The 24041-nt window shown below is 40.5% G+C and overlaps 1 protein-coding gene across 3 annotated transcripts in view; it reads left to right on the top strand.

Moving 5' to 3' along the window:
* SYNJ1 (synaptojanin 1) overlaps nucleotides 1-20004 on the top strand; it is a gene marked incomplete at its 5' end in the record, with an annotated part of 88818 nt that extends 68814 nt beyond the window's left edge. Inside the window, 7 exons of one of the 3 annotated variants that reach the window (XM_082624811.1) lie at nucleotides 3174-3383; nucleotides 4921-5028; nucleotides 8686-8724; nucleotides 8856-8926; nucleotides 10580-10688; nucleotides 10954-11141; nucleotides 17007-20004. In XM_082624811.1, the coding sequence (XP_082480937.1) occupies nucleotides 3174-3383; nucleotides 4921-5028; nucleotides 8686-8724; nucleotides 8856-8926; nucleotides 10580-10688; nucleotides 10954-11141; nucleotides 17007-17804 (1523 nt within the window). In that variant the 3' untranslated portion in view covers nucleotides 17805-20004. Of the gene's footprint in view, nucleotides 1-3173; nucleotides 3384-4920; nucleotides 5029-8685; nucleotides 8725-8855; nucleotides 8927-10579; nucleotides 10689-10947; nucleotides 11142-17006 lie in introns of all 3 variants that reach the window. The other 2 variants (XM_082624810.1, XM_082624812.1) reach the window with 2 other exon arrangements.
* Nucleotides 20005-24041: the final 4037 nt, after the last annotated feature.

Genomic DNA, 24041 nt, shown 5'->3' with positions numbered 1-24041 from the left:
AGTGTTGTATTAATTTCTACTGTACAGCAGTGATTCAGTTACACACACACACACACACACACACACACACATATACATACATACATTCTTTTTCATATTCTTTTCCATTATGGTTTGTCACGATATTGAATATAGTTCCCTGTGCTTTACAGTAGGACCTTGTTGTTTACCCTTTCTACATATAATAGTTTGCATCTGCTAGTCCCAAATTCCCAATCCATCCCTCCCCCACCTCCCTCCTCCTTGGCAACGACAAGTCTGTTCAAAAGAGGATATTTTTCAAAGTAATTTTAAAAGATTCTCAAAGTGGCTAGGAACACATGCATTTGAAACTGAACCCAGCCATATAAATATAATCATTTCAAGTTTGGAGCTCGGGACAGATTATCTCGATATAGTAATTTCCTTGAATGTGATTAAGAAATGCATTTGCTTTTTAATGCTATATATCTGCTATATTATTTTAGCATATTTTCCATTAAAATGCATACCTTAGTTTATAAAGTGACAAGGCATCATATTGTGATACCCTGTATGTCTAGATAATGCATTTAAGAGTTGAACACCTCAGAAGATCATCTCATTTTCACATTTCACTGTTCATTTGTTTACTTGGTCCACATGTTTATGTAGTACCTTTCACGTGCCAGGTACATGCTAGGTGCTGGAAATTCAACAGATGTCATCCTTGCTCTCCCCAAGCTCACAGCTCAGTTGGTGTTTCAGACAAGTGAGCAGGCAGTTGTAATCACGTGACGTCAATGCACTAGTGAACGATGCTGCAGTAGTTCATGGGGCAGCTGCCTGACCTAGAGTTGGGAAGTCGGGAGAGTTCTCCCAGAGAAACTGAAATTGAGAGTCTGGGGACTGAGTGAGAATTAGATTAAAGAGGATAGAAAGGTGTGAACCAGGAAGAAGGAATGTGCAGAGACCTCAGGGAACAAAAAGGATCTAAGTAGACGATGCAAGTATGCTTGTGCAGGAGGAGTGGGTGTGGATGGGAGGTGGATTTGGTTTTGAATATGAGTCTGAGGTGTCTGTAGGGTCCATCAGGCCCAGATGTAGGCTGTGGGGGTGTGGGCCTGGCTCTCAGCAGAGAGCTCGGGGCCCACCAGGCAGCTCTGATGACAGTTTAAGGCCATGCATTTTTATTAGCTTGGCCAGGAGGATGAGATAGAGATGGGAGAGGACTGGTCCTGGGATCAAACAGAAAGGCAGACTTCAAGGACAGGCAGAAGGAGGCTGCCCATAAAAGGAAAATGAGAAGAAAGAACCAGAAATGTCAAAGAGCCAGGAGAATATAACAGCTTAAAAATCAAGGAAAGAAAAGATAACAAGGGAGAGTGGTCTGTGACAAGAAGGAGAAGTGAGCACCGCAGCCTGCCCTTTGGGTTTAGTCCCAGGGGAGGAGGCTGTTGGTGACATTCAGGAGAGTGATTTCAGTGGATTGAAGAAGGCAGATGGTGGTAAATCGGGGTGTGGATGCAAGGCGAAGACGTGCAGAGAGTGTCTGTAGGCAACTCTTTACAGAAGTTTGGCTAAGGCGGGGGAAAGAGAGAGGAAGGCAGCTGCTCCAGGGAGTGTTATTTTGAAATGCAGACGCTTGAGAACGCTTAGTGCTGATGGAAAGGGCTGACGCCCCTGGGGAGGGGCAGGGCGGAATGAGCGGCAGAACACCGTCCCTGGGAAAACGGGGCTGGGCAGAGCCCCACTGTTTCCATCCACACATACCTGAGTGCCGACCACGTGGTTAGGCTCCAGTTGGGGGCCAGGTTGTTGAAGAGAGGGGGTCCCATCTTAAGACTTCCCTTTTCTCTGTGAAGTTTAAGGAGTGGGGCAACTCATGGTTTCAGGAGAATTGAGAAGGTTCAAGATGAAGCTCCTGAGAAGGGGTCAGAGGGAGAGCCAGCCAGGAAATGGTGGAATTACCAGGCAGCCCTGGGAGCCCAGATGAGACTGAAAACCACAGAGTTAACGTGGCTTCAGTCATCGGGGCCACGTGGTTGTCTCTGGCTGCAGCACCCAGCAGCCCAGGTGCGCAGTTATGGAGAGGTTAGACAGTGGAACTGATGCAGGCGCGATGGGAGAATAGTGCAGGAGGGAAACGGCCGAGGTGAGGAACCAGAGGACGTGAAGACAGATGCAGAGACGCAAAATCAAAGGGCTGGATCCTGGTGAAGTCAAAAGAGCAAAGAGTAACTGAGGGCCAGAGCGAAAGTCTGGGAAGTGGTGGTCAGAGTGCAGTGTTCCGAGTTCACTGTTTCAGAGGCACTGCAGTTCCAAGGGGCATATGTGTCAGGAGTGGAGGAGAGTGTCATCAGGGAAGAGACATCAGGTTGTTGATGGGCTGACCACATGGACTTCGATGTCGCCCAGAAAGATGGTAGGAGCCAACTTACCTGCTTGCTCTCTCCTTAGTCCTCAATGAATGGGTTCAAGAGACCAGAAGGATGGACATTGGAGATTATGGCAGCAGGTGGGGTTGAGGGTGCTACATAAATTCGTGATGGCACAGCCTCAAAGAAATAGGCTTTTTTGTTCAGGGTTGGAAGATTGAGTTCTGCAATTGGAATTGGGTTGCAAGGGGCACCCTGACCCCACTTTCCAACCCTAAGGAAAGAGGAGGTGAGGAGACCTCAGGGGAGAACCAACTCCCCCCTGTTGTGTATATGTCAGGTTGGGGGAGTACAGGGGACAGAGTAGGGAGGAGACTTCTGGGGAAGGTGTGTGGCTGTGTGAGAGCCTGTCTACTGCAAGGGCAGGACCTGAGTTGAGGGCACGGGGGAGTGGGCAGTTCCACTGGCGAGAAGGAAGGTTTGGAGGGAGAGCATTAAGCTTCCAAGTCAGCCAGCACTGAGACAGCTGCCCAATGGAATAGTGAAAGCTCTGGAGTCAACCCAGCTGCAGGTGTTCGTCACCACTGGCCTCCTGTGGCTCTGAAACAGAAGACTATCTTCAGTTACATTTCCTGTAAGAGCGGTTGCGCTAATTCTACTTTTATACGTATAAAATTTTTATATATGCCCACGTGCTTAACCTATATATGTCTGCAGTGTCATAATGTTAAACGTGTTTATTTTATGTATATAACCCCTTAAAGCCTAGATTGGTGGAAAAAAAATCTCTGAGAAGGTTAACATGGTGGTAACTTGGCTGACCTTGCACTTTCTCAGGTGATGTTGATGACTACAGCGCTGAGGTAGAGGAACTCCTTCCTCAGCATCTCCAGCCATCTTCCAGTTCTGGCCTTGGCACTTCCCCGAGTTCTTCACCCCGGACCAGTCCCTGCCAGTCACCTACCATATCAGAGGGGCCTGTGCCTTCCCTTCCCGTGAGACCAAGTCGAGCTCCATCAAGAACACCTGGGCATCCAGCTTCACAAAGTATGTATTTAACTTAAAGTTTTGCATGACTTTCCCTGGCTAATGCATTTGATTTTAGACGGTTAAACCTCTGATGCCGGGCCTCCCTGGTGGCGCAGTGGTTGAGAGTCCGCCTGCCGATGCAGGGGATACGGGTTCGTGCCCCGGTCTGGGAGGATCCCATATGCCGCGGAGCGGCTGGGCCCGTGAGCCATGGCCGCTGGGCCTGCGCATCCGGAGCCTGTGCTCCGCAACGGGGGAGGCCACAACAGTGAGAGGCCCGCATACCGCAAAAAAAAAAAAAAAAAAAAAAAACCTCTGATGCCTTTGCCTCTCCTTGGGAGACCCATTTTTGTTTTAACTTTCATATCCATAGGCTAAAGTGTAGCATGTTTTCTGTGCATACAAAAGAGGAAACTTCGCAGATGGTAAGCCCTAAATGGAAAGGATACTCATCACTGTCACTAGATGAGAATTTTTCTTAGTTCTTTTTCTATGTGGCCAGGCTTGTCCATGTCTTATCATTGATGATTTTCTATCGTTATAGTCAGAACCCATAACTATTCGGGCTTAACTATCTATCTGTACATTACCTAAATTATAATATGAAACCGAAAGAGACAAATTTTTTGAATTCAACTTGATAGTCATGACTTCTCCAAAGTTGGAAGATTCATCTCTGGAGGTTGTTACGTTACATGGTTTAGTCACTGTTCCATGCTAACCAATGTCTTCAGAAAATACCTTCCATTTCATAAACTTCTCTAGCTCGCCCATGCTACTCTTAGAGGACTGGCTTCATTCAGTAAATTCAAGATAAGTCAGGGTATAGAGAGAAGAGACACCCTTTTCTTTTTCTTCTCTCTATTGGCCAGTAGACTGCAAATGACTTAACTCACACAGTGCTTCATGCCATCTTTTTTTTTTAAATAATATAACCACTGTCTCTTTTTTTTCTTTTCGGGTGCGTTGGATCTTTGTTGTCGTGCACGGGCTTTCTCTAGTTGCAGCGAGCAGGGGCTATTCTTCTTTGCGGTGTGCAGGCTTCTCATTGTGGTGGCTTTTGTTGTGCAGCACAGGCTCTAGACACGCGAGCTTCAGTAGTTGTGGCACGCAGGCTCGGTAGTTGCGGCTCGTGGGCTCTGGAGCGCAGGCTCAGTAGTTGTGGCACACGGGCTTAGTTGCTCTGCGGCGCATGGGATCTTCCTGGACCAGGGCTCGAACCTATGTCCCCTGCATTGGCAGGCAGATTCTTAACCACTGCACCACCAGGGAAGCCCCCTTTGTGCTGTCTTAATAGGGCCGCTCGATAAATCCCCTTCAGCACCTGGGGCCTGGGTAAGAAGTCCACAGAGAGCTAGCCTGGTTGCTCTCATGGTACCAAAGGTTAATGTAGTAGCAGAACTGCTTATGTATTGATACCAAAAATGTGTATCATTACACTGTAGTACAAATTTAGAAAATTAGCAAAATAATTTATCGTACACGTATAGAAGGTACCTTTGTGCTCACATCCACTTGGAACGTGATCCTCTTACCTCAGGTACTTTTTTGGTAGGTTCTCCTGTTGACACTCAGCCCCTGGAGCCCAAGCGGCCCCCCCCTCCCCGCCCAGCTGCTCCTCCTGCGCGTCCAGCGCCCCCACAAAGACCGCCTCCGCCTGCAGGTAACAAACCATTTTATTGCCATTTTTGCTCGATTTAAAATCTCCCTCCACTCTGTTTAAAAACGTTTTGCATGTTTCGAACTTCTAGCTTCTAGATTTTACTGTTTTTCTCTCACTGGTGCTACTTCCTCAGTTTTTCTCGAAAAAACGTGGTGGGTGTGACAGAACAGGGAAAAATATTGTTTCTCAACTAGATTCCTGTAACATGTTTTCAGAGCTGACCTTTTACAAGTGTGAAAGAAGGGTTTGTTTTGTTTTTGCTAATGGGGTTGTACTGATTTCTATAAAATGCATGATTAGAACTGAAGAATATACACACACTTATTTACTATAAAGTTTTATATATTTGTTTAAATGTTCTTTTAAAATAAGTATAATGTTGTTTCTACTTAGAAGCATTTGCATTACATAATAGCTTTTTTATAGCACTGAGACATGAATATGTGGTTTCTACATGATATTTGACATCATGAATGCTATAGTAAATCTTTGACATTTCAGTTCTTTATTTAATGTCATTTCCTTTCTGCTGCACATTCTCTTATGAACCATAAGGGGCTAGGAGTCCTGTACCTGCTAGAAAAGAATTTGGAGGTAACCATTTATATTTGTTGTAATGTATGGATCTTGGTTCATTAAGTTTTTTGGAGTTTGATTCCTATAACTGAAAGACATTTTAGGTTTGTTTGATAAAAGTCAAAATGAATGACATTTATATGCCAAGTTAAAAATAGCTCCAAACTTCCATTATATTCCTGTTAAGTAAAAGACTAGAGCTTGGTTTCATTAGTGAATAGAATTAACAAGAACTTCCATTTCCCAGATAGAGGTGAATTACTCATCAAGGCCGGATATACTTTTTCTTAACAAATACTGTCAATTTGGTTACAAAGGTTTAATTCCCCCAAATCATACTACTTTCAAAAGTGATTCAGGCACAATGAATATAGAATGTTTCCCAAGTATTTGATTATATTAGATTGTATTAGAGCTCTAGTACATTCCCTTGCCAGTAGCCTGTGGATTAGCAAAGTGTCCTAGAAATGCAATTTAAAGTTAAAATAATTATCTGAAATATAGCTTTCATTTTGCATGGCTTTATCATAACTTGTCATAACATTCATGCCTCATTTTTAAAATGTAAGAACAATTTTCTTTTATATATTTCAATAAGGAAATTCTTACTAACACATGGGTCACTTTTTGTTAAAAGTGTAGTTTACTTGGTTTACATGAAAATTCTCACTGAGCGTAGTTGGAGGTATACATTTGACAAGCTTATTTAATCTAATTCTCAGGAAAGGCTGAGGTAAGATATTTCAGTCCCACAGAAGAGCTTTTACAAATCCAGTTTTAATATCATGGAGGCTCACTATACACACGCAGTTGGTCTTTCTAGTCTAGCTGCCTAAGGACATTGCGGACCGACTCGTGTGTTGTTACAGATTGACTTTGCTGTGTGTAGATTTTAATGACTTTGTATAATAAGGGTAGCAAAGTTATTTCAGCACTGCGGCTTCTGCAAAATACTGCTGGAGTATAACTTTTCCATTGACTTACAGAAAACATTAATTTTTCCCGTTTTAAACTTGTGCTTTTATTTATAGTTATAATAGACTTTTATTTATTTTCTCCTTCAATTAGGAAAACAATCTATAGAAAATAAGTTGCTAAATAAATTTGTGAAAAGTTGTACATGTTAGCAGCTCAGTGGCTTACTTAGAAATCTGATTTAATTTTTAAAAATCGCTTCTCTTCACAATTCTTTTGTAGACAATGTTCGCAGTGTATTTTTTTTAACCCTATAAACCAGTAACTGCTTGAAGGCAATAAGCTGAGAGAAAGTAATTACAGTACTTTTAGGGTTTTTTTTTTTTAAATAATGCATCAAAAACTAACTTCTAAGAGACTAATATAGTCTCAGAGATTTCATATGAAATCGGAACTTTAAGATTTTTGTTCCTTTTTGACTGGCAAATATTGGAGCTTTTATTAGTGATTTAACTCTGAATATAAAGACTGAGATGATCATAAAGCAAAGGCTTTCATTACACATATTTTTCAGTTCCCTACTGCTAGTAATGTCAGATATACAAAGCAAACTGTCCTTCTCTTTCATTCTAACTGTGGAAAGGGCCAGACTCAGGTTTGGGCCAGGCATCTAAAGTCACTTTGGTTTGTATTGATATCTTTGAAGAAATTTAAAACAGTGAAAGAACTTTTTTGCAAAAGTAAGCTTAACTCAGAAATTGTTTTGTGTGCCTGCCTTTCATTCTGTGCTACGGGCCCTGAACGATATACAGCTTCTGTTCTTTCTCTAAAAAGGTATTGGAGCTCCTCCCAGTCCTGGGGTAGCTAGGCGAGAGATGGAAGGTAACAAGACTTCTGCATCATAGAAATGGATCCCTCGTCTTATTTCTAAATGTCAGCCCCTCCAGTGTTTAAAGGCATACGGAGTCTTTTCTTGGTCCAACTCTAAACTCCCCCTCCCATCCTTATGTATACCTTGGAACTTTGTATCTTTTTTCTCTTTCCATTCTGTGTTGTATATAGTTTCTAATGGGTGTCCATTTAATTTCTGCACAGTTCTCCTGTTGTTTTGCACTCTGTGTTGTATATATTTCATATATCCTTTGGATGTGAAGTGATTGTACAATGTTATTTTAAGAAGAATGCCTTCAAAATTCCTTTCAGAATAAGTCAAATGTTTAGAAATGTACTATACTAACTCTGGAGTTTTAAAAATTAATAATTGTAATTAAACCTTATTAATTCAGGTCCAAGAATATAGTGTTTTTTGGATGATTTCAGATAACAGAAATGTTTTAATGTATAATGACGCTGAACGAAATTTGCTTAAAAGGCTATAAAAACTAGAAGCCATTCATTAAGATTATAGTTCTTAAAAAGCTGATGGATTTCATACAACAATCACACTTGAATTTCCCTTCAAAAAGAATAAATATGAGATGCAGGCCTCAATAGTGTCCCCTAACCCCCTTTGGCCCCAAAAGTAGTTTATTTCATTTCATCCTTTTACTACCTTTCTAATGAGTTTGAACCGTAGTTTAACATTGTCTTGCATAAGGCAGATATTTGGTAATGCGATGTGCCTGTCTTCTACCTTCATCGCAGGATTTTGCTATAGAAATCCCAAAGATCCCATCGTGAGATTCCTTTATCCATAATGACCTCTACAGCGTGAAGCCCTGAAACAGTGCCATTAGGTGCCTCTTGTGTGACTCGGAAAATGTAGTGCCGTCTGTTTGCTCCGGAGCTGCTTGTCCACCAAGCTCTGGGAAACAGCGGGGCTGCATCTTGTGACCATCCCCCTAAGCTGACCATGTGTTTTCAAGGTTCACAGGAGAGAGCTCTGTTGGGAAAGTCACCTTAAAAGTGACCTTCTGAATGGGGTCTCAGACCAAGTGCTAAGCTGGCTCCCATGAATGTCACTCTCAGTATCCTAATTTTTCTCTTTTGGGGGATATTTCCTCCAGAGCTGATAATACCCTTCATCATTATCTAAAGCAAAGTACTTTTGTTTCCATCTCATGCCCCCATTTCTGCTGGTAATGAAACAGAACAGCCAGCCAATGTTATGCAATATGGCTTGATTGTTTACTTATGACTAATTTTTTTTTCCTTCCTGCTTCAAAGCACCCAAAAGCCCTGGAACGACACGGAAAGATAATATAGGTAAAAACACTTGAATTCAGCTTAACCTTAAAACTGGACCGTGAATAGACACTTGGGATATAAGTACATGGTTTCTTGTTTCTTTCTTTTTTAAAAAAACTGAAATACATGGTGCGATGTCTTTGTTCCAGGACGCAATCAGCCTTCACCTCAAACAGGACTCACAGGCCCAGGACCTGCTGGATACAGTACAGCCAGACCGGTAGGCAGCACCTCGCCTGGGAGCCAGGAGGTCTAGGTTCTAGGTCCCAGTTTGCTGCTGATGAAATGTGTTATCTTGAAGAAATCATGGGGCCCATTAAGGCCCCAGTTTCCTCAACTCTAAAATGGGGAATTGCACTTGACGCTCTCCAAGGTACCTTCCAACACTAAGAGTATTTTAACATCCTCTTCAAAAGTAACTCAACGTACTTCCTTATTTGAATAAAAGTGATACAATTAAGTAGTTACAGTCGCTGCATAAATATCTTAGGATCTCTATATGAGGAAGTGATGTTTTGGGGCAACTTTTTATATTATCTGAGTAACTCTTCAATCAGAAGGATTTTAAAATTAGATTTCAGAAAACCCATTTATGATAGTCGGTCAACTAAAACTGGTTCTAAAGGTATTAAAAGCAGGAGAGCAGACGGCATTGCAGTGCTTTTCCCTGTGTTGTGAATCTGTGGTTTTCTGCATGTTTCTCAGTGTTCTCTTATACACAGAATTATCCTCTTATTCACCTAAGTGAGCATTTTCTCTGGGATAGAACAAGTAACTTAAAGGAAAAAAAAAGAACGAAAGAAAACAGAAACCAGCATCAGTCTAGTGGAGCCTGGGACTGTTGGGAGGCCTCCAGCTGAAGAGTAAGAAGTGGGAACTGTGACTGTAACTGGAAATTAAGAAACTTCTGCTAATGAAACTACTTCTAATTTCTAAGAAATCCTCATAAGATTTATAAGATAGAAAGACTTCCTTCTTTCTCTTGTCGCTTTCTATTTAACATGCAACTTAAAGGCCTTTTTCTATATATAACATCACACTCCAAAGTAAAATGTCTGTGGAGTATACCTAAAGGTAGCCATTACCCACTCTCCTTTTTTCCAAAGAAGGGGAAATTGCTATCCATCGATTCTACCACTTCCCACAAAGTACTTCCTTTATTTAATACTGTAAGAATAAGGAAGGAAAGTCAGAATTTTGTGAGATAACATTCATAACTTTTGCTTAAAATAAGGAGTATTGGGGGCTTAAAGTCTTCGGCAAACGTGTGAAAATAGAAGAGACATTTTTCACCAGTGTGTCTTCCAGTGTATTTATTTTAGCATATCGAGTAAGCCACTCAAGAGGTTTTACATCTGTGTTTTAAAAAAAAGACCTCGGCCTGGTTTTTCCTAAGCCACTTAGTTACACAGTGTATGTCCCTCTCCACGTCCTCATGACCTGTAATACCGTCCCCGTCGCCCATTAAGGCAGCATCACACAGGATGAAGAGCACGGCCCTGCAGCGGGTCGGACCTGAGTCTGGCTCCTGGCTCTACTTTCTAGCTCTGTGGCTTTGGGAAAGTGGTATACATTTCTTCATCTTCATTTATAATAGAGATGATAAAAGAATACCTACCTCTGAGGGCCATTTGGACAATGAAATGGAAATGCCTACACAGTGCTTAATTAACACAGCGCCTGGCACACAGTAAATAGTGGAAAATTAAAAGGAAGATTTTTAAAACTTATGACGATGTGGCTATAAATAGAGAGCCATTAAAATGACAGGAGGCTGAGGAAATGAGATGAGATGCAAAAGCAAATATTTTCACCAAATCTTATCTGTTGAAAATAAGTTAAATATCTCAATGGTTACGTTTTCCATTTTTAGATTATTCCACCCCGTGCTGGAGTGATCAGCGCCCCCCAGAGCCATGCTCGGTTGTCTGCTGGAAGACTGACTCCTGAAAGCCAAAGCAAACCATCAGAAGTACTGAAAGGTAGGCCCTGTATTAGAAACAGCAGTGCCGTTCTGTATTCTCTCCCTTTTTCTTTTTCTTTTCCTTTCTGCGGTCTCCCGCTTTTTACAACTTAATCAAATTGGGATAGCCTTGTGTCTTTCCTTATGCCACAAGAAATGAGGCTGCTTGGGGCCAGGGGTGGGCGGGACAGGGACTAGAATCCCTTACATTTCACTAAAGGAAGGATAAAAAGTGGTTTTCTAGAAAACACCTAACATCTGGAAGTGACTTTTTTTAGGGCCAGCTCTTCTTCCTGAACCGCTGAAGCCTCAGGCCGCCCCTCCTGTGCAGCCTTCTCTGGCCCCGCCGGTTCAGCAGATGCGGGAGCCTCTGGTCCCGGTGGCCACACCTATGCCTCAGTCTGCCCCGCAGCCGCCCCCTCGGAGCAGGTCGTCCCACAGCTTGCCTTCTGAGCCTTCAGTGCAGCCTCAGGTAAGTCCTGCCAGCCGGCAGAAAATCATCTGGACGCTTCTGTGAGGGTTTTGGCTTATTTTTTGTTTTGTTTTGTTTTTCTGTTTTTCTTTTTTTACTGAGGTATATTTGATGCCTTTGGTATAGTCTTTGAACATACTTATTTTAATTATTAGCTTAAGAAATAAACAAATATGAGATTCACTTTTAACAAATGTTTGTCTTTTGGTAGACAAACATTTAATCGCATGTTCAGATATGACTTCAACGGGCGAATGTCATTGGACATCTCAAACCAGTCACACAACAGATGCGTGGTTTGGCTGTTTGAGGTTTGGGGTTTTTGTCTGTTTGTCTAACCTGCGGCCTGGATCAAGGGTTCTCAGAGAGTGACCCTAGATTAGGGATCGTTAAGGAATTCCAAGCAGCTCCCAGGCTGTTTTATTTTGTTCATGTTTAAAGTGTTGGTGACTTTCTGGTTTTTTTATGCATAATTTACTTTGGGTAGTTAATGAATTAGGATGGACAATAATGATTTATTTTCTTATTGCTCACAGTTAATACATTAGTTTTGGCTTTTACTTCCTGGAGAGAGGCAGTCAGATCACTCCTGACCACTGGCAGTAGAGTTAATGTCCAGTAACCCCCTTATTCCTCCTCATGCCACACAGCTAGCTCTTTTCCGGGGTGGAGCCGGCACTGGGCTTCCTCAGGGATCTCTAACAGTCTCAGACACTATTGGATCAGTGTAGAAGTTCTGGGCCTGCAGCAGCAGGCTTATTCACCAAAGTGAAAACCATCAAAATAATGTTATCTCATGAGTGTCACACAGAAAACAGTGCCATTGCACTGTTGAGGATGCTGAAGATGTATAATAATTGTAGAAATCCTTCCAACGATAAATATCCATTATTTTCTCTCTGCCAATCAGCTTTTGGTGCATCATGAATTTTTCTTCTCATTTTCTTGTGAGGTGTACTATTGTATTTTTTTTTTTAATGTAATTGGAGGGCAAGAAACTTTCAAAGTAGCCGTATCTTAGAGCTTTGTATTACTGTTTTAGGACAGAAAGTGATCATGAATTTCATAGTAAAAGTGAACCCTGATTCCTAAAACTCTGTAAATGTTTTCAGTATTGAAAGTGGGTATGGTACTCTGAACAATTTCAGGAAGAACACACTTCAAGTAAGATTGCGATTCTCAGTAGAAAGTCATCTTATGACACAGAAATACTACAGGATGAATATTCCAGTGACCGCCATATATCATTTTCTTAGGTCATTTTTCAACTTGTTTTGCTTTCTGATTTTCATTGGAATGGGTGTGGTAATTTGGTGACAGACAGCAAGCCCATGCTTTGTGTGTGGCTCAGTAGATTGTGTTCTTGACTCTTGTATTCTGTTCATCAAAACTATGAAAGATGTTTGTTTTAAACCTTCTTTTTACCTCAATCACTGATACCAAATTCCTCTGCACATTATATACACAGACACACTTTTCTTTTGGGGGAGTGGGGTCTTGTTCATGTCTTTGTGACTGTCTTTGTGAAGGATCACAAAGTGGTTAGTTTCCTCCTTGGAGCTGACAACGCTGAGGGGCCGGAAGGAAAGGGAAGTATTTTACCTTTTGTGCCTTTTGAACTTTGAACCATAAGAATAATACCTATTCAAAAAATAATAGACATTTAAAAATTTTTAAATCTCCTGTAGTGGCTATAAGTTGAAAAGGATGAGATAGTAAAATATGACATTTGATATTTTGGTAATGATATGAAATAGTCTTAGAATTGAACACTTAGTAATTTTTACAAGTCTTTATCAATTCTGCCAAAAATCTACAAGGTATTTAAAACATAAAGACACACATGACCCAGCTTTACTTTTTATTACTATTTAAGTGTCCTTTGATTCTATAATTCTATATAGAAAAGATTCTTCTAATTCATATGATTATACAACATGTTATATATCCTTTACAAAATGTGAAAATGCCTCACCTATTTGACTTCCAACATCTTAGTCATCTGATTATCAGCTAAAAACCAGAAGTCAGGAATCCAATGAGAAGTAAAATAATAGCATCATGGCTATACTATTAACGTGATTGCTGACAGTGAGGGAAGAGACCAAGTAGAAAATCTCAGCATTCTGGATCAATTGAATACCCTCCCTGTGTATCTTAGTATAAACCCATTCCTATTTCCTATCCTGTGCCAAAGCTGATACATCAAGATCATCAGGGAAGCATTAAATTCAGGAGTCTCATGTTTTGTAGGCAGGAAACTCTAGTAATACTTAATATATTTTAGAATGGTGTCTCTCTAAATTGTCAAAGTGAGTTTTGGTATTTTAAAATAAGGTGAGCTTTAAATATTGGGGAAGATTTGCTCAAACTGTTCCTTGAGAATACTGTAATTTTTAAAAGTACTGCTATATTATGAAAAGATTATGATTTCATTTTTAAACAACAAAAAGAGGATCCAGTTTCTTACCTTATTGTACCTTCCAGCTCATAAATTATGAAGTGAATTAATGGTAGTATCACCCTTCAGAAAAGCTGAGTAATATAGAACAAGCCTGGATCCTGACCATTTGTTAAATACCATTTTTCACTTTTTTGCAAAGTGATGCCATTTTGTACATTTTCTCTAATGATGGTAAACCCACAGACTATCTTAAGGCTGTGTCCTACTCTTCTTGGGCTGCCATGACAAAATACCATAAACTGGGTGGCTCAAACAGTAGAAATTGGTTTTCTCACAGTTCTGGAGGCTGGAAGTCCCAGATCAAGATGCCACCATGGTTGGGTTCTGGGCTGTTTTCCTGGCTTGCAGACAGCTGCCTTCTTGCTGTGTGCTCACATGGCCTTTCCTTGGTGCTTGCACGAGGAGAAAAAGAGCAAGCCCTCTGGTGCGTCTCTGCCTAAGGGTGCTAATTCCATCGTGAGGGCCCCACTCCCATGACCTCATCTAACCACAGTTACCTCCCAAAGGCCCCACCTCCAAAGACCATCACTTTGCGGGTTAGGGCTTTCAACATATGAATTTGGGGTGGGGGGGCGACATAAACATTTCATCCATAACAGGCCGCTTCAAATATTTTAGAGCTTCCAAACTCTATTTGGAATATTATTTTTGGAATAACCACTTTGAACTAGTTAGTAATCAACCTCAGACAAAATTAAAGTTTGAACACTAATTCAACAATACATTTTTCATTCAAAATGACAGAAGAAACTGGAATTGTCTCTTGATCTTATGCTATGACCTGCAAATATCCCTGCCCTTGGATTTTGTGTATAATATAGAAATAAAAGTATTTTGAAGGCTGAATTGTTAGGGTTGTTGGTTGGTCTCCGATTGTCCTCCTAACTCTTTCCTTTGATGTCTGTGTTCCCTTTCTCAAAGCAGGAGCAACCATCAGGGTAACAGGTATTGGATTATTTCTCAATCTTATATGTGCTTTTCATCTGTCTTTTAGCACATTAGATGTATGAATCTTTTGCTTCATACATCTAAATTTTCACTCATTTTAAAAACCACCTGTCCACATTAATAAATTCTATTATCATACCATAAAACCTGCTTTTTTTCTTAGTATTTTGAATTTTTAGGAACCATTTTAGTTCTCGCTAATGCTTTCCCATTTTTTTTTGCTTTGTTTTTTACAAAAATTAACAAGACTAAGAAGTTTAACTTCAAGAAGGTAAGCTTTAGGTATATAGAAGTGTATTTGGCAAAACCAAAAAGGTGCTTGGTTTTAACAATGGCATAATTACATAAATACAAAATTCAATTTTTTTCCTGAGATTTCTTTTGGGAAATTAAAAAAAATAATTTTAGTAGTGCAATTCTTTTTCGTAAGGAAGAATTGATGATTTACAAAGATGCAAGTTAACGTAGCAGGATTGTTTAAGGGCCTTTCCAACACCCTTCTCTGTAAAAATACCATCGTCATTAATGTCAAGTCATCACAAATCCTGCTTAGATATATATAAATTAATTCTAATGTAATGAATGATGGTGTGGCTCTCATTATAATTTCAAGTCTGATTGGGCAAAAGGATCCTGTTCCTATCAAATTACCCTCTAACTTATTTTGAAAGAAAAAATTTTAATATATGAAAATAAAGATATTTAAATGTATAGCATTTATTTGGCAAGGGCCTACTATTCTAAGCTGTGCAAGCATAAACGTCTTACCTGTAATGTCTGTGTCCTGGACTCTTGTATCTACCATGGGAGAATTGGGGCCCAGGCCCAATCAAGCACTTCTGTTTTGTTATATGAACCATAAATAATCCAGACATTATTGGTAATCTAGAGCTAATAGTAATTTTATGACATCTGTAATAAATTTGTCTCTCAAGTACTTTAATACACTTAGAATACAGTTTAGAATCTGTGACAAGTTTACTCTTCAATCTTGTACAAATTTATTGCCACATTAAGTTTAAAGAAAAACATATTTGTTTATTCATTTATAAAGTATGTTCTAGATCAGTTGAATAAAACAGATACTAGAGAGTGATTCACTTATGAAGTTATCCACACTGTTTCCTTTTGCAAATGAACAGCCTTCCCTATTCTTAAGCCCCAAGTTACTGTTTCATAAGATGCAGTTACGTTTTATTGGGACTGCTGCTCTTTTTTTCAACGTATTTCATGAATGTTTAGTTATTTGCTTTAACAACGATCTAAATTCATTTTGGGTCATGCTCTGTTTTGTTATGTTGCAAGTCTTGAGCTAAAATTCTCCCTCCCCTGTCCTTTTCAGCCCAAAGGTTTGTTTTCTTACCTTTAATTTGGCATAAATATCCAAGTCATCTACCTAGTTTTAATAATTATGTAGGTTTTTAAAAATTATTAAAATGAAGTTCCTGATGAGCCAAGTTTCTCATAAGGCCAGGCCCCCAGTTCTGTTACCCGTAGAGGAAGTTGGCCGTGCTCAGTCCCACAGCCATGCTCCACTGCAGCCGGCTTCTTTGTGAAGTAGGCACCCAGGGCAGATTTTTCATGACTGTGAAGTAATTCCGACCCCTCCTCTTGCCAGTAACAGTTCGCAGCCAACTCTGTCACGTAGAGAGGACTGTGCACCCTCTGGGCACAGCTTCATTTTGGTTTAAGAATTAATATACCAAATAGAAAATGGGACTCCTCCCACCACCCCATTTTAAACAATCATTGCATTTGATTGTTAACAAATGTATCCGTTTTGGAACATTTTTACAAGATGAAGGAAGGTCAATTAAGGAATACTGTCACGTTACTCACAGAGTTTATCCTGCAAAGGAGAACTTACATTAAAAAGCAAAGGATGCTTTGGAAATTTATTTATCCAAGTAGAAAAGGAAAAGATGTGTTGTTTTCAGCTGGTGAATACAAATATACTAATAAAATTAATTTTCATCCATAAACTTGAATTTCCATATTTAAATCTCAATGAAAATATATTTAAAAGAACAGTGAAACCACATCATCATCATAGATGGGTGCTGGAAGTTTATATATAGAGATTTCGCATAAGTTCTAAAGATGAATTTCTTCAGTTTGTGTGAACATCTGATAGAACTGGGCATGAGCAAAACTCATCTGCTAATTCTGTACAGTTCTCCATTTTACCATATCAATACTTGCATGGATAAAATAAGCTCTGTTTAATGAAAGGACTTATTTATTTAGTAGGGAGTTTTTAAAAAATCATATTTTAGCTGTGTTATCTTACTTAAACCACCAGAGTAACAAGCCACACAAAGCTGCTTTTTATTTTCTAAATTTGTATACTTCCCCCCCCCCCGAAAATGAAGAATAATTGAGACAGGAAGAATAGGGGGTATTCAAAGTAAATATATTGCTTTTTGGTTGATTATTCAGTGCTCTCTCTCTAGGTAAAAACAAACGGGGTCTCCGCCATCAGACTGGACTCGCCATTAAAGACTGACCCATTTGAAGACCTGTCATTGAACCTGCTTGCTGTATCAAAGGCTCAGCCATCTGTTCAAACCCCAAACCCAAAGGGGTTGATTCCATTGCCTTCTGCAACCCCAAGTAACACGAATACTTTGAGTTCTGTAAGCCGCATGCCGACAATACCTCCAATTCCAGCCCGGAGTAAATCCCAGGAAAACACGCGATGTTCTCCAAACCCATTCACTGAGAGCTCGAGCAGCACAAATCCTTTCACCGACAGGACTGCCGCTCCCAGAAACCCCTTTAGAGCTGAATCTCAAGAATCAGAGGCCGCTTTGTGGTTCTCCGAAGAAGAGCCCGTTGCTCAGAGTCCTTTTCCTTCTCTGCAGCCTCTCAGACAGAACAGTAGCAAGCCTTCATCTTCACTGGATGGCTTTGAGGACAGTTTTGGTCCGCAGGGCCCACCTAAACTAAAAAGCAGCAACCCAAAAGGATGGGTAACCTTCGAGGAAGAAGAGGACTTTGGTGTGACAGGAAAGTCAAGGCCCACTTGTCCAGACCTACTGGGTGATCAGCCGAGTTCGTCTTCTGGCTCCAAGGTGACCTTCAGTGATGACTGGAATAAAGGTACCAGTGTCTCTTTCTGTGTGTTGCCAGCAAGAAGACCACCTCCGCCTCCTGTCCCTCTCCTCCCACCTGGCACCACCCCTCCAGCAGACCCTTTCACAGCCTTGGCCTCTAAGGCATCACCCACGCTAGACTTTACAGAAAGATAAATGTTATACAGTAGAAAGCAGTTGTTCTTATAGTTTTGGCAGACTAGAGCCAAAAGAATTGGGCATTCGTTATTCATTATGTGCAATAAGTAATTGTTAAGTGCACTGATGTTGTCATGAAATACCACTATTTAATGTGTACAAAGTTGGAATATGTGTATATTGGAAATAAGGAAAAATCTTTCTCATTATTAACTGGAATTTTGGTGTGTTTCTGTTTGGATAAATACGAGAGAGTAGAAGCCATAAAAAGTGCTTGAAACTACTTTAGGAAATAGTCCTTTTTCAGCAATTCTTTGTCAGTCTCCTTTACAGAATCTCAAAAAGCCCAAACAACTTCCAGCTGACATTACTGCCAGCCCCTTTCGTACTTGTTAAAAATTGGTATTTATAAGTATTTACCAAAGAGCTGTCAAACTTATACTGAAACAGAATTTAGAAGGACCTTGCTTAAAGAAAAAAAAAATACGTGTATACACACACACGCGCGCACACAAATATATACACTTACATATTTGTAAAATACATAATTTAAATTCTAAAGCAGAGCAAATTTTTACGTAAAAATTCGAACATAGTTCTTCTTTCAATATTTCATTATCTAAAGGATGGCTGAAAATGAAATTTGGACATTTCATTACTTTTCTTTCCAAAACTAGAATGATCTCACTAGGGAACCAGAATCGACCACCGTTCCACACCCACCCCCGTCTGACACGCACACCGCGCACACCCTTGTTACGTGCCACTGCAGCACGTCCGCCAACTTTTCCGGGGGAGGAGCTTCTTGCAGCCGGAAGCGGCGTAGTGTGTGGTTACAGTCGGTCACGTGGACCGACACCCCCGGCCCTTTCAAAACACGCTGGCCCAGAAAGTCGGGAAAGCACGTGCCACCAAGCTCAGTGAAAAGCGTTAGAGCTCAACGTACGCGAAGGCGTCCGCTGCCCACGGCCCCCGCGCGCTTCTCTGGCCGCCTCCGCCCTGGAAGTGGCGAGCGGGCCACAGGCGCCGCCCGGGGCGGAACTGGGATCTACTCTGTGTGTGTTCTCTCCCTCTCACGAACTACACGACACGTCTGTGATGCTGCTTTACGTTTGTAGAGGCCACACCTCCAGTTAGCTGTGGATTTCGTCTCCTGCACTGCCAATATGCAGCTGATCCTGCTTTAATTTTATGAAGACGTACACAGAATGTATACGGAATGTAGTATTTTGATACCATTGAGTATCCTAATCAGAAAACTCCTCGAGCAATAGTTGTTATGTTGTCAGTTTAAGATTACCTTTACCCATTATATTAACGTTCGTTTTATACAAAGAGTTGTATATGTCGACCTAAATTCCGTTGTCTGCATTTAACCTTTAAAGATGTGCATTAGCGGAACATCAGAAAAAAGAGTTTCTGGCTAAGAGTATGTAACATGTAAAAGCACAGCAAACTGCATTGCACTTAACCGCATAAAGCAACTGTTAGGAAAAAAGCACTTTTCTAAATACTCAAATGTTATCAGAATACTATGTTTATAAAAGTAACCCTCTCTCTATTAACAGCCAGGATTTGCTGTTAGAAATAACTCGTGAGTTTTATATTGTGCTTTTTGCGGGGGGGGGGGGTTCTAATCATTTCAGCAGTAGTATATTTTAAACAGCAGTATTACTATAGGCAGTGTGCTTCAAAATTTGAATTAACTTGTTGAAACTGTGGCTTTAACATCTATGTGATTAGTATATATGGTATTCAATATTTGCTCCCCATTAGCAAAATAATTCATCATAAACTTCACTAGTGCAGATTGCAGTTCTGTGAGCAATGTTTCCTATTGAATATAAACTACTGTCTAAAATATACATATCATGTAGCAGCTCAGCCTTTATCAGGAAATTCTACTTGGCAAGTTGCTGAAAAAGTACACAAAGTTATGAAAGTTGAAGGTCTGCTGCAAATAACTAGCCACTATTCTGTGTATTATTAAAATATTTACCAGTTCTGTTAAAAGCAGAGCAGAAGCTAGACACTAAGGATCTCTTTGTGAATTCTTCATTCTCTATAGTAGATTGCTGTTTATATGTAAGAATTTTATTGCTTATGTGGCATACAGTATTTATAACTATATACTTTATAGAAGTACAGTATTAAAGTCAGTGGTATGTAAACCTCTGTACATATCCAGTGAAATGTGCTCTCATATGAAATAAATATACCTGTCTTTACCATATTGACTACTTTGCTCAAAAGGGAGGAATTTTTCTCGCTATTTTCCTTGAACTTTATATATACGGGTTCGGTGACATTTGGGGATTAATTCTTGTTGTATAATCGGGTATTTTAATTCAAGATCTTATTTTCATCCATTTCACTTCTCTATGTAATATGTCGGCTAAAAGTAAGAAGAAAGCTATTCTGAGATTACTAATCACCATTAAGAAGCCATGCACTTATTCTGCAGGAGAGGCCCTCATGCAAAATCTTGTTGGCTCGAAAATAACACGTGAAGCATGAATGATGGTTTTCTAACCCAGAGCAAGAGAAACAGCCTGGGGGGGTCAAGGGGAGGCGCAGAAGGGAAACAGGCACACGGGGAGCCAGGCGAAAGAAGAGACCCAAAGTAAGAGACCGAGGCCAGTAGTTCCTGTGAGCATTGCCTTTTTTCAGATTGCCATTAAAACAATAACCTTGATTCTTAAATCGTTCAGTTATGTTCATTAACCTCTGATTAAGAAGTTACAGATACAGAATAATAGGCTTTGTAAAACCTTTTTATTTTAAGGTAAATTTGTATGCAGTTATAAGAAATAATACGGAGAGATCCCAGTTTCCCAAAACTGGGAAACTACCTTTTACCCAGTTTCCTTCAGTGGCAACATTTTGCAAAACTATAGTACAATACTACAACCAGGACATTCACACTGACACAAGACCTTCCCATCACCACAAAGATCCTTCATGTTGCCCTTTTCCCGCTTCCCTCCCATCCCATGCCCCTTTCCTGTGTCCTTAACTTCTGGCAACCACTAACCTATTCTCCATTTCTACAATTTTGCCACTTCAAGAGTGTTACGTAAATGGAATCCTGTGTAACCGTTTGGGATTGACTTTTTTTACTCGGCATAATTCTCTGGAGATTCATCTGGATTGCATGTATCAGTAGTTTGTTTCTTTTTATTGCTGTGTATCAATAGTATTCCACGGTATGGATGTACCACAATTGGGTTAACCATTTGCCCACCCATTGAAGGACATCTGGGTTGTTCCAGTTTGGGGCTATTATAAATGAAGCTGCTATGAACATTCATCTCAGGTTTTTATGTGCACATAAGTTTTCATTTCTCTGGGATAAATGCCCAGGAGTGCAATTGCTGGGTCGTAGGGTGGTTGCATGCTTGGATTTTTTAAAACTGCCAAATTGTCTTCCAGAATGACTGTACCATTTAACATTCCCATCGGCAATTTATGAGTAATCCAGTTTCTCCTCATCCTTGCCTGCATTTGCTGTTGTTACTATTTTTTACTTTAGCCATTTTGGTAGTAAATATTTCATTGTGGCTTTGTGTTTCCCTAATAGCTAATGGTAGTGAACATATTTTCATGCGATATTTGCCATCTAACATCTTCTTTAGTGAACTATCTATTTGTGTCTTTTGTGCATTTTCTAAATAGATTGCTTTATTACTATCATGTTTTGAGGGTCCTTTTTGTATGCTAGATACTCCACCTCTGTTGGATATGTGGTTTGCACATATATCTCCCTGTCTGTAGCTTATCTTTTCAGCCTCTCCACATGATCCATAGCCAGATCCTGAGCCCCGCAGGTCCACATTTACAGCATGAGTGACTGACACAGGAAAACCAAACTCACAAACTCATGTATAAATCAAAATGCCAATTTATTAATGTTAGAAAAGTAAGTCTGAGCACATCAAGATTTCACGAACATGTGGAAATATGGGAACTCATACACTGTTGGCGAGAGGGCAAACTGGCACATCAGTTCTGGAGAACAATTTAGCAACATCCAGTAAAGTTCTTGTATTCTGTCACAACCAATTAGACTTGGAGAGAAACTCTAGGACATGTTGGAGCGGGATGTGCATCGTTTGTAATGGTGAAAACTAGAAAGAAACTAGCCATCAAGAGGGGAATAGAGTGACATATTCCTAGTGGAATACTATACAGTGGTGAAGTGAATGAAATATTAGTAAATCTCATTATGGAGCCATAAAGCAAGGTACAAAATAATACAGTATGACATTAGTTACATAAAATTTAAAACATACAAAACAATATTCTCAATTCTTTAGGGATACATATGTGTGTTAATGGTATTAAAACAATTTTTTTTTCAATACAGTAAAAATGTGCTCTTTTCCTCCCTGGCTGCCTGATATCTAGCAGCCATCATGAATGCCCCATTAGTTATCTGTACCAGAGTGTTCATCACTAATGCAGTGCTTCAGCAGATACAAATGATCATAAAATGCCCTTTACCCTAGAAAGGCAACAGTACCTAAAATATTGAGACAATAAGCTAAAGTACACAAGACCACCCAGATGTCATCTCTGTCTTCAAATTCAGAACCCACTTGGGTGGTACAAGACAACAGGCTTTGGCATGATTTATGATCACTTAAACCACACTGAGAGGGCTTCCCTGGTGGCATGGTGGTTAAGAAGCCACCTGCCAATGCAGGGGACACGGGCTCGAGCCCTGACCCAGGAAGATCCCACATGCCGCAGAGCAACAAAGCCTGTGCACCACAACTGAGCCTACACTCTGGAGCTTGCGCTCTGGAGCCCACGAGCCACAACTACTGAGCCCACGAGCCACAACTACCAAAGCCTGTGCACCTAGAGCCCATGCTCCACAGCAAGAGAAGCCACTGCAATGAGAAGCCCACGCCCCTCAATGAAGAGTAGCCCCCACTCACCGCAACTAGAGAAAGCCTGTGTGCAGCAACGAAGACCCAATGCAGCCAAAAATAAGTAAGTAAATTTATATTAAAAAAAAAAAGAACCACACTGAGAAAAAGCTACGCACAGAATTTGTAAGACATGGCCTGTATGAGAAGAAAAAGACCTAAAGAGAACACTGAAAGGAATGCAACGAAAGAGTAAAGTTTGTAAAGGATTTTGAGATACTAGGGCATTAGTTGCCTTATTGGTGAGAAGTAATACCCTGATCACTTTTTTCTGAGTTTGTTTTGTTCTTTATAACAGTGTTTATATAAACAGCAATTCTTTATAAAAAAAAAAAGTAAAGTTAAGAGGACTACAAAGGCAAATATCAGTGCTGACAAAGATTAAAGATGGTGCAAGGGCTCGATCTGTGACAGTCTGGCAGATTTTCCACCAGATATGTAGTTGATAACTACATATTTAAACAAAACTGAGTGGCCAGTACAAACATGGGTTTTCTATACTTTTCATTCATATTATATTATTAAAAATTATACCCAGAGACCCTGTAGTACATGAGTGTGTGGATAAATGGTTCTCTCTACCTAGAAGGCTATACTATAAACCAAGTTTTTAAGCAGGAGTTGGCTTGATGGATACGCAGTTGGATTCAGGAGAAATAGGGGTATGATCTTACAGCCAGCAGTCAGGAGCTAAGAGACCACAGTAGGCCACTTTCTTCCTCTGGGTAAGAGAGACGTTTGCCAACCTGACCAGTACTGCATGTTCCAGGGCTTGGGTGAACCCTGCCGCAACAGTACTAGAGATGAAAACACATCTCTCCCTGGGCGCCATCCCGCTTCTATCCAGTGTCAGTCTAATGGTCTTCACATGAGGCTCTGGATTGGCTTTGGGCATTTCCAAGGCCTACAGTCACACACTTTCTCCACTCTGCCCCGGAATTTAAGGGTTTCAATGGAGGGAGGCGAAGTTTCAGGTACACAAAGTGGCAGCTGCTTGTAATATTCAATTTGCATTTGGCAATGGCCCTTCCAAGGAGATAACCAGGGGTCGGGGCCTTGCACTATTTTAGCTTTGCTAGCGCCTCGTTGTCAAGGCCTCAGTACAAATGTCACCCAAGGAATGCCTGAAGGCTTAAGGCATTCCTTGACCATCCAATCTAAAAAGCCAGTCAACCTGTTCTGTTTTTATATCTATTTGAATTTGCCTTATCCGTTTATTTTTGTTTTCTCTTTGTGACTTACACTGAATATAAGCTCCATGAGAGCAGTGACCCTGAATCTGCCTCCCTGTCACCGGCGCCCGGAAGAAACCACCGAACCC

This window comes from Mesoplodon mirus (assembly GCF_964341445.2).
Source record: "Mesoplodon mirus genome assembly, chromosome: 6".
Classification (NCBI taxonomy): Eukaryota; Metazoa; Chordata; class Mammalia; order Artiodactyla; family Ziphiidae; genus Mesoplodon; species Mesoplodon mirus.
The sequence above is the reverse complement of the archived record's forward strand: the minus strand, read 5'-3'. Positions and strand labels throughout refer to the sequence as shown.